The following is an 11211-nucleotide window of genomic DNA, read 5'->3' as shown; positions in this document are numbered from 1 at the left end:
ATAAGAAACGAAGCGCCAACCCCAACCCCGTTCGATAAAATTCCATGCTACACGCTGCCCACCCTGCATTTGTGCCCGTCGATTCTGGCCACCAAGCCACCCGAGCCCCGCCATCACCTAGCCCCATTGCTCGGAGCCGTCCGTTGTGACTCCCGCGATTGGTTCACACCACCGCCGCCCTATTTCAGTCGTCCATTGCGGGACCTGCGCTCCCCTCGACCCCCACCGCCCGCCTTCAAGTTTCCCATCGCCATTCCTTGAGCTCGGTGCCGCCGCTCGTCCTCAAGCTCCGCCACCATGACGAGCGATTTCGGCGTCGGCCCAGTCAGAATCCCGCCGTCCGTCCGCCATCGGACCCGCCTTCCAGCCACCCGACAACGCCATCCCCCAAGCTCCGCGCGGCTGCTGACAACACTCGAGCTCTGCCGTCGCCGCCGCCTTCCGGCCCGCTCGCCGCGCTTCGATCCCACCGATTCCGGCCTCCAGTTTTCCTCCGCTGCAACGCACGTACATATTTGCTACTCGTAAATAAAAGGAAAAAAAAAGAGCAGTGATGCGGGCTCAAGTGGGCATGTGGCGTCCTCTGGTCGGTCGGTCGACGGGGGCTGAAAGAAAAACCCGTCGGTTGAGGGGGATATTCCCCCCGGGTTTAATATTCCAGGAGATTTCAACTGTTGAAGATGCTTTGATTTGGACACAGCTGTCCACCCCGGGACGCGACGTGGCGCACGCTGACGGCAACCGGAGAAGAAACCTACGGAAACGGGAGTCCACCACCCCCCCCCCCACCCCACCCCACCCACCGGTGGTATCTTCACTGCGAATCTCCCTTTGCCAGCTTTGCTTCGGGAAGGCTCAAACCATGGTCATCATTAGCAGTCGCTAGCACTGCCACCGATTCCCAATCCTTCCACAACCCTCCCCGCCCCGCTCCGCTCCGATCCCCCACCCACCTCCCCGCCCCCCACCGCATCTCATCTCATCTCGTCGCCGGAGAGAGCACCGGGGAGCGAGCGCGCGGGCGGCGCGATGGTGGGGAACGACTGGATCAACAGCTACCTGGAGGCCATCCTGGACGCGGGGGGCGCCGCGGGGGAAATCTCGGCCGCCTCAACGGCGCCCGGGGGCGGCGGCGACGCGGCGGAGAAGAGGCGGGACAAGTCGTCGCTCATGCTGCGGGAGCGCGGCCGCTTCAACCCGGCGCGCTACTTCGTCGAGGAGGTCATCTCCGGCTTCGACGAGACCGACCTCTACAAGACCTGGGTCCGCGTAAGCCTTCCTCGCCGCCCCTCCTCGCTCCTCGTGTCTTAGCTAGCTGCTTGCTCCAGATTGGATTAGATTAGATTAGCTTAGGTGGCGAGATTTTGATTGTTTCCGGTGATTTATTATGGATTTTTGTTGTATGCATCAGACGTCGGCGATGAGGAGCCCGCAGGAGCGGAACACGCGGCTGGAGAACATGTCCTGGCGGATCTGGAACCTCGCCAGGAAGAAGAAGCAGGTATGCCTGCCCCGATTTGCTTGTCAACTTTATGTACTCTCTAAGTAGCAGCGCTGCTGGTGCCAAACTGTTGGGGGCAGTTCAGTGCTGGTGCCAGCCAAACACATTAAACTAGTGTAGCTGTTGGTTAGTGATTATGTATGTGGCTGGGCATCATGTTTGTTTCTGTTGCACCAGGGAATGCTGAACCGTAGTCGTTCCGCATATGCATTGGCTCCCCGGGTGGTGCTGACAGTAATGATGGGTCCCCATTGTAGCATATAACTGCTCTGTTTCCTTCCTTCTTGTTAGCTAGAATGCCCCAATTCTTTAATGTGTTGTTTTGGATGAACTCTCTCCTGTCACAAAGCACATATGCTGCTTGAAGGATTTGGCACGCCTGCACAAGTTGGACTGCAATGGGTATCCACTTATCCAGCCTCAACTGACTGTCCACCCTTCGTGATAAAAAGTCTTTTCGTATCACCATTCAAACGACAGTAGTAGTCCATTGTCGGGTGTGATTCAGAAAATAAATAAATGTTATGTCTGACAGTTCACAATTCATGATTCATAGGACATCTTCAGCTAGCTATCAGGGCCAACGGCCTGTCCTGGTGCTACTCTTTTTGTGGCCCTGCTATTTAGACCTGTAATTCTGTTTCTTTTGCTGAAAAGCAACTGCGCGTCACAGTTTGGGATCTATTCTAGTTCTGTCAAGGCGTTAGCACTGATATTCCAACTACATGTACTTCTTATAGTTGTAGTTACAGCCCTACAGCTAATGATAGTACATGGATTCTAAACGCACTCTAGTTATACCAATCACAGCATACCAAGCGCATTGCTAATCCCAGAACATTCTCCTTTCAGGCAAGCAATTTTATATCAGTCACGCATTCTAGTTTTCTCATACTCCTATTCTGTGTCAAACTTTGGTGTTTCGAATATGCTTTTACACTCCGACCGCAATAATCAAGTGTTCAACTAATGATTTTGTTACTATGTCTTCTGATGTAACTCATGATGGTCAGTCAATTGCCATACACATATATGTTGCTTGACCTTTGTGGTTTTGATGCTCCTTCAGTCTTGAGAATAATGTTGTTCTTTCACTTGGCTCTTGTGTTCAGTGAAATAATTAACTGCTTTAGCTAGTAATCATGTTCTCCTAAGACTTCTAATATAATCACCAAAGGTCACTTATCACAGGTGCACACACAATATTCCTTCTGGTTAGATGGGAGTTTTTTTTACTGGTCACATTTCTTGAACCAATCATCTCAATTGTTCTGAGCCCCCAAGTGACTATACTATCTCTCATGCCATTTATGATATCATATTTACTTACTTATACACTAATCATGGAAGGAGTTTTTACCCTGGTAGCTTCTTGAATTTTAGTAAAAGGAGTAAATACAAACACTGATTTGAACACTCCTCATTCCCCAAGTATACATCAACATGAGCACATGTTTCCGCCAACATTTCAGTTTTACATCACGATGTTTAATATTTTCCATCTTGAATTATTTAATACAGATTGAAGGCGAGGAAGCCTCCCGCTCATCGAAGAAACGTCTTGAGCGTGAGAAGGCCCGTCGAGATGCTGCTGCTGATTTGTCTGAGGACCTATCTGACGGAGAAAAAGGAGAACATATTAATGAATCATCTATTCACGCTGAGAGTACAAGGGGACACATGCCAAGGATAGGTTCAACTGATGCTATTGATGTTTGGGCAAATCAGCACAAAGATAAAAAACTGTACATAGTGCTAGTAAGGTATGGCTCTAATTTTGTTCTAGGGATCATATTGGTCTCACCCTATGTGTTTGCTTTTAGAAAGTTCAGTTATAGCGGTTTCAAATAGATACCTTTTGGTGAAGTAGGAATGATCAGAGTGACAGTTCAATGCATTATGAGTTTATGGCTGTTTAAACATAGTTACCTGATTGCTCCAAATACTGTGGAGCTCCAATCCACAAAAGAGCGATTTGTGAAAGAGTAGGTGGTATCTAGTGGATATGAATACACCCACTATGCAGAGGTCATGGTTTTTCCATGAAATTTTAATGGTTTAGATGCACGTGGGCCTTGCAATTTTGTTGTGTCTACCTATGGACCTGGTTCTGCCAATGTGCACAAAGTATATCCACTACATGCTGGATTGAGATAGTAGCCAAGTCTCATTCATAGTCCTTGCCTTCGTACCTAAGCATGCATAGGGTTCTGGATTGGGGTAGTAGCCAAGTCTCATCCAAATGCACAGGGAGCTCAAAGAGGAGTGAAGTCACCTCTGTTTGTATGGAACATGCACGCGTCCTCATCATGGGGCCCCTTGGACTTGATTTTAGGTTTTCATAATGTTAGTAGCCCAAGGAAGAGGCGCTATTAATTTTTTTTGAAGTACATGAACATTGTTTACATGGATGATTTTATTTTGACATCTTCTGTCTTTGTGCAGCATTCATGGTCTTATACGTGGTGAGAATATGGAGCTTGGGCGTGATTCAGATACAGGTGGCCAGGTACTTCTTGCGTCTCCCTCATTTTCGTGTTTGCGTCCTTGATGTTAGCTTCATATCTGTACTTACATTCCTGGTTGGTTAGCTTGTTGTTTATCTTGTTGCTAGTTGCTACGTACTCCCTCCGATCCAAATTAGTTGTCGCTGAAACGGATGTATCTAGCACTGAAATACGTCTAGATACATCCATTTCAGCGACAACTAAGATGGATAGGAGGGAGTAATACTTACAGGTTGGTCTATATGCCATTGATGGTTGAGTTCAACTAACTGGTTCCATAACCTGTAGGTCAAATATGTTGTAGAGCTTGCTAGGGCGTTAGGTGAAACACCTGGAGTATATAGAGTGGATCTGCTGACAAGGCAGATTTCTGCACCTGATGTTGATTGGAGTTATGGGGAACCTACAGAGATGCTGAGTCCAAGAAATTCAGATAATCTTGGGGATGACATGGGTGAAAGCAGTGGTGCTTATATTGTCAGGATACCATTTGGGCCAAGAGAAAAGTATATCCCTAAAGAGCAGCTCTGGCCCCACATCCAGGAATTTGTTGACGGTGCACTTGTCCATATCATGCAAATGTCCAAGGTTCTTGGAGAACAAGTTGGCAATGGCCAACCAGTATGGCCTGTTGTTATCCATGGACACTATGCTGATGCAGGCGATTCTGCTGCTTTATTATCTGGGGCACTCAATGTGCCAATGGTCTTCACAGGTCATTCTCTTGGCAGAGACAAGTTAGAGCAACTTCTAAAGCAAGGGCGTCAAACCAGGGATGAAGTAAATGCAACATACAAGATAATGCGACGGATTGAGGCTGAGGAACTTTGTCTTGATGCATCTGAAATTGTAATCACTAGCACTAGGCAAGAGATAGATAAACAATGGGGATTATATAATGGATTTGATGTGATTATGGAGAGGAAACTTAGAGCAAGAATAAAGCGTGGTGTTAGCTGCTATGGTCGTGAAATGCCTCGTATGATTGTAAGTCCATCTACATTGATTCCTTTCTGGTCTAATAGATTTCATTATTTCACTATATTATATGCTTACTGTTATATGATATGATCAGCCAATTCCTCCTGGTATGGAGTTCAGCCATATAGTGCCTCATGATGTTGATCTTGATAGTGAAGAAGCGAATGAAGTTGGCTCAGATTCACCAGATCCACCTGTTTGGGCCGATGTAGGTTCTCCATTTTATCCCCCCATAAAGAGATATGCAGGAATAATTGTTGATGTTCCACTGGGATCGCGTGTTATATTTACCTACTTTTCTGGTTAAAACAATTTCAGATAATGCGCTTCTTCTCGAACCCTCGCAAGCCCATGATTCTCGCTCTTGCTCGTCCAGATCCCAAGAAGAACATCACTACGCTGGTTAAGGCATTTGGTGAACACCATGAACTGAGAAATTTAGCAAACCTTGTATGTGCCAGTACTGTGTAGTTTCTCCTGTTGCCTTAATTATATTATTTTTTTTGCTATACGGCGGTTTAGTTATCATTAATAATCTTCTGCCATCAACTATCACTGCCTGTTCCCAGTCTTTATAACTATTCTTTATCGGCAGACGTTGATCATGGGTAACCGTGATGTTATTGATGAAATGTCAAGCACAAATGGAGCTGTTTTGACATCAGTACTCAAGTTAATTGACAAGTATGATCTATATGGGCAAGTGGCATACCCCAAGCACCATAAGCAATCTGAAGTTCCAGATATTTATCGTCTAGCGGCAAGAACAAAGGTAACCAAGTGTATCTTTATATTTTGAAATGTTTCGGTGGCCTTCTATAATAAGTGTGCTAGTGGATTCTCTGACATCGTATCATAATTAAGTTATGATTGGATGCAATGGGCCTACTGGTTCTCACATTTTTAACTATCTGTCAGTATTACTCCCTCCGTTCCTAAATATAAGTCTTTCTAGAGATTTAATTATGGACTACGTACGGATGTATATGAACATAGTTTAGAGTGTAGATTCACTCATTTTGCTCCGTATGTAGTCTATATTAGAATCTCTAGAAAGACTTATATTTAGGAACGGAGGGAGTAATTAGCTGATGCATATCTTGTGTTCTAATTTTAATGGCTTTGGCAATTTGCCTAGTCTTTTTTGCTCACTCTGACTTGCAGCAACAAACTGACCGTGCTGCTTCTTTGTGCCCTACTCACATTTTTATACATAAATATATGCTTATTTTAGTTTCTGTTGTTTCCAGGGGGTGTTTATTAACTGTGCTTATATTGAACCATTTGGGCTCACCTTGATCGAGGTTACTTCTGCAACATTTCATTTTATTGTTACTTTATCTGTGGATTGATAATGTTTATGCAAGCTTTACATCTTGTTGCCTGCCAGGCTGCTGCTTATGGTCTACCTATGGTTGCTACCCAAAATGGTGGGCCTGTCGATATACACCGGGTACTGTTCTGCTATCTTGGTTTACGTTTTGCAGTGACTCACTTTTTGTTCTGCCTATTGATGTCCTCTTTTTTATTCAGGTTCTTGACAATGGCATTCTTGTTGATCCCCACAATCAAAATGATATAGCTGAGGCACTTTATAGACTTGTTTCTGATAAGCAATTGTGGGCAAAATGCCGTCAGAATGGTCTGGATAATATCCATCGATTTTCTTGGCCTGAACATTGCAAAAACTATTTGTCACGGGTTGGTACGCTCAAGTCTAGACATCCACGATGGCAAAAGAGCGATGATGCTACTGAAGTTTCTGAAACAGATTCACCTGGTGACTCTTTGAGGGATATTCATGATATATCACTTAACTTGAAGATCTCCTTGGACAGTGAAAAATCAGGCAGCATGTCAAAATATGGAAGGAGTTCAACCAGTGATAGGAGAAACCTTGAGGATGCTGTACAAAAATTTTCAGAAGCTGTTAGTGCTGGCACAAAGGATGAGTCTGGTGAGAAAGCTGGGGCCACCACAGGCTCCAATAAATGGCCATCTCTGCGAAGGAGAAAACACATCGTTGTTATTGCTGTAGATTCTGTGCAAGATGCGGACTTGGTTCAGATTATCAAAAACATTTTTCAGGCTTCAAACAAAGAAAAATCATCTGGTGCTCTTGGTTTTGTATTGTCAACATCTCGAGCAGCATCAGAGATACATCCTTTGTTAACATCTGGGGGCATAGAAATTACTGATTTTGATGCCTTCATATGCAGCAGTGGCAGTGATCTTTGCTATCCATCTTCAAATTCAGAAGACATGCTTAGCCCTGCCGAGCTTCCATTTATGATCGATCTTGATTATCACTCTCAGATTCAATATCGTTGGGGAGGAGAAGGTTTAAGGAAGACACTAATTCGTTGGGCAGCAGAAAAGAATAGCGAGAGTGGAAAAGAAGCAGTTGTTGAAGATGACGAATGTTCATCCACTTACTGCATTTCATTTAAAGTGAAGAATACTGAGGCTGTACGTTTGTTCTTCGTCCTGTTATGCCCTCTTCATCTACTTCTTCACTGATTTTCTCAACCTTCCCTACTATAGCCGGTGTTCTTATTATGCTTCAACTTTCAACTGTTTTAGGTCCCTCCTGTGAAGGATCTTAGGAAGACAATGAGAATTCAAGCATTGCGCTGTCATGTATTGTACAGCCATGATGGCAGCAAGTTGAACTTCATACCTGTTCTAGCATCACGATCCCAAGCACTAAGGTTTGTTTATTCCTATAAATGTTGTATATATTTTCTGAACACAGCCTTCAGTCCACAGTTGAGTAAAATGCTATACTTTGTACGGTTATAATCTATCTGCCACTACATGTTAACCGTTCTAGGATGTTTGTAGTTCTGATCATCAATTTGTATGAAGTGTTTTTGCGAGGTAACAGAGTATATAGATTGATCGCATATATTACAATAGAAAATAGCGGTCATAGTAGAACATCGTTATATCAATGTTCTGAATGACTTATATTATACTCTGATACTAGAATACATATTTGATGTTGAAATGACATTATTCATTGTTTAATAAATGTAAAGATATAGTAGAAGTTAGTAATGTGCCATGCACAGTACTCCCTCTGTTTCTAAATATAAGTCTTTTTAGAGATTTCAGTAGGGACTATATACGGATGTATATAGACGTATTATAGAGTGTAGATTCACTCATTTTGCTCCGTATGTAGTTCATACTGGAATCTTTAAAAAGACTTATATTTAGGAATGGAGGGAGTATTTTTTATTCGTTTAAGAGGCATGGATTGCTGGAGAAACTTTAATAATCTGGTTCCCAATACAAACATAAGAGAAGTAAGATGTATGTAGGCGTGTTCTGCAAGCACCGATTGGCTGACAAAATCTATTAAGCATCAGAAGGCTGAAGGCTAGCAAGGGCGAGACCTGTGTTTGGGCTTTGGACCACAGTTAGATTTAGGCTTTCCTTTAGTGTTCTTTTTTTCTTCTTTCCTGTAGGGTCGTTTGACACCTCATTGTTGTATCTAGACTACTTTCCTACCTAATGAGAAGGTGCGATATGCTCTTTCATGTATACTAATAACTGCATGCTCAGACAAATCTGCCAAAAATTGGCAACTACATAGTCCTGATGGTATGTTTGTTCATCTTTGTCCAGGTACTTGTATATAAGGTGGGGCGTAGAGCTGTCGAACATGACGGTGGTTGTTGGTGAAAGCGGCGATACAGATTATGAAGGGCTACTCGGAGGCGTGCAGAAGACCATCATACTCAAAGGCTCATTTAATTCCGCGCCAAACCAGCTTCATGCCGCCAGAAACTATTCGCTAGAGGATGTCGTATCGTTTGACAAGCCAGGAATTGCTTCCGTCGACGGTTATGCCCCAGATATCCTAAAATCAGCTCTACAACAATTTGGTGCCCTGCAGGGCTAGAATCACCAGCTTTGTCAGAGTCAGCAGAGGAATAAAGTAGGTGTGTGGAGGCACACTTTTGCTGTGGGGTCGCACACGAGACACGGCGGCCTCTTCCCGTGCCTGGTATCTGGATAGGGCGCGACCGTGGCGGCAATCGAGCACAAGGGTGTGGCTTGCATGCTCGGTTTATCCCTTCGGATTTTGTGACCTACATTCCATTTTCAACGCATGGTGAAATTGTTCATAGGTTCCAAATAAATACAGTTAGTATCGAACTATGGTCATAAAGCGTGTGCTATAGGGAATGAAGCACCCTGTTGTTTGGAAACCATATATATACCCAACAATGTGCATGCATCTCTACGAATAATTAGCATCTCCAAGGAGCTGGAGCTGGAGCGAGCAATCTTAATTTTAGTGGATTGTGTAAAAACAATTTCCTCACCAGTTGTTTCTGTTTTGTTTATTCATGTATCCTTAGCTCCTTCACTTCTCCGCTCCGCTCTGATGATCAGCAGCAGAGTAGTACGTACTTTGCAACTGTGTATTACACTTAAGCTGCTGCTGGTACTGCTTATTTTTTTTTTCCAAACAGAGGCAAAAGATTTGCCTCATCGATTAATTAAGAGGAAGAGAATTGCCCAGTTAATTAACGGAAAACCGGGCGAAAACCGTTACATATAGACCACATGCGGACTACTCGCAAAGAAAGAAACTCCATGGCCCCACAGTCAACCCGACAAAAATATAAAACGAGCAACAACCACAATCGCTCGCACTTCTACATCGCAAAGAAAACCCCAACGAATCCAAAGCTGTAGACAACAAACACCAGCAAACCCACCAAGATGAGCCAATCACAGATGATGGCCGAAGAGACTGAGTATCATTCATTAAGCAGCCGCGGACGCTTTACCAATGGCGCCACTCTTCTTGCCTATGCTCCTGAGAGCCTTCTTCACCTTCTTGATTTTACCCGAAGAAGCCTTCTCCACTAGTAAGCAAGCAATTGTCTTGCCAGACCCAGGGCTAGCTGCCTCCAAGCCGGCGAGCAAGCGGCCAAGCTTTTTCGCGAAGACCACCTCATCAATACGTGCCCACATAGCTTCACGGTCAAAGATGGGCGACCGGATGGACTTTAGCGCCTCAGAATTTGGTGCCAAAGCACCTACCTCATCAATCTCGGCACCCACAGGTGCCACCTGGCCCACAACCACAGGTGACAAGACAATAGCAGCATCCAAACCTCCACGATCCACCAATGCGAGAGGCTGACTGGGCTCCAACAACGGCGGTGAGGTCGCAATCGGCATCGCCAAGGCCCCTCCAACCGACTCCATCTCCGTAGGAAGCACCATCGAAATAGGCGAAGTGGGCTCCCCACAAAGCTTCTGCAGCTCAGGCATAATTTGCAGCACTGGTGCCACGACCTCAACAACGGCTTCACTCTCAGAAGCAATCGGCATGACAGGCAGCGACAACGGGCGAGATGTAGCATGAGGGGAGAGATCTCCATACATGCTTGCTTCCCCGTCAGCAAAACCAACCTGGATTTCGGGCAGCAGGGACACAACGGGCACAACCTGAAGCTTGGCGAGAGAAGCCTCTACACTTGCCAAAACGCTCCCAACTCGCGCAATGCAGTCGCTACTTCAAGCTCAGTGCCCAGGCACTGAGCGACACCAGATTGATCGGAGTTCGAGGATCGGAGTCCAAAGAATGCATCTGTCCAGTAGAATGATTGAGATTGCTTGCGATGACAATTGCCCAACCAACTACAGATTCGCCCCTGGTATAGAATATAGACACAATCTGGGTCATGCAGTTGTTCATACTGTGCCGCCTTCCCTTGCATTCTACTCCGTCCGAAATTACTTGTCGCTCAAATGAATATACATTCATTTTCGCAGAGAAGGCAAATATACACAAGCTGCTTTGGCCTACCATGTGGTGATGCACTTATATTTACATTACAGTAAGAATGGCCCTAGTTTTGAATCAGTCACGAGGGGGGAGGAATCCCCACCTGTATTTGTGCGAGAGAAATCAAATTGAAAACCTTAACAACCCAAGGGGCTACGATCCATAGATTTTACCCCCAACTTGGGGTGCCTTCATAGTGTCTAGGCCTGTTGATGTTGATCTTGCACTTTCAAGGGAAGCGGCGGAATGAATATACTCCCTCCGTTTCTAGATATAAGGCTTTTTTTAAAAGATTTTAATACGGTCTACATTCAGATCTTTCTAGTAATGACCCGACTTCTCCCTCCGTTTCCAAAGATTTTAATACGGCCTCAAACATATATTAGACGTGTTTTAGAGTCTAGCTC

The 11211-nt window shown here is 44.9% G+C and overlaps 1 protein-coding gene across 1 annotated transcript; it reads left to right on the top strand.

Annotated features, from left to right (window-relative positions):
* The first annotated feature begins 842 nt into the window (after nucleotides 1-842).
* On the top strand, nucleotides 843-9370 carry LOC125542318 (probable sucrose-phosphate synthase 4). Its single transcript, XM_048705302.1, has 13 exons — nucleotides 843-1269; nucleotides 1412-1501; nucleotides 3023-3264; nucleotides 3947-4010; nucleotides 4297-4995; nucleotides 5084-5197; nucleotides 5308-5439; nucleotides 5585-5761; nucleotides 6240-6293; nucleotides 6380-6442; nucleotides 6523-7458; nucleotides 7573-7700; nucleotides 8623-9370. Exons 1-13 carry the CDS (start codon nucleotides 1030-1032, stop codon nucleotides 8897-8899), a joined length of 3216 nt encoding a protein of 1071 aa, XP_048561259.1. The 5' UTR covers nucleotides 843-1029; the 3' UTR covers nucleotides 8900-9370.
* Nucleotides 9371-11211: the final 1841 nt, after the last annotated feature.

This window comes from Triticum urartu, chromosome 3 (assembly GCF_003073215.2).
Source record: "Triticum urartu cultivar G1812 chromosome 3, Tu2.1, whole genome shotgun sequence".
NCBI classification, from domain to species: domain Eukaryota; kingdom Viridiplantae; phylum Streptophyta; class Magnoliopsida; order Poales; family Poaceae; genus Triticum; species Triticum urartu.
Note: the sequence above shows the minus strand (reverse complement) of the source record. Positions and strands in the feature narration are given on the sequence as shown.

Coding starts and splice junctions, on each gene's coding strand:
- LOC125542318 (XM_048705302.1), top strand. CDS start 1,030: ATGGTGGGGAACGACTGGATCAACAGCTACCTGGAGGCCATCCTGGAC. Junction 4,011..4,296: donor ATTCAGATACAGGTGGCCAG/GTACTTCTTGCG, acceptor CATAACCTGTAG/GTCAAATATGTTGTAGAGCT. Junction 6,294..6,379: donor TTGGGCTCACCTTGATCGAG/GTTACTTCTGCA, acceptor GTTGCCTGCCAG/GCTGCTGCTTATGGTCTACC.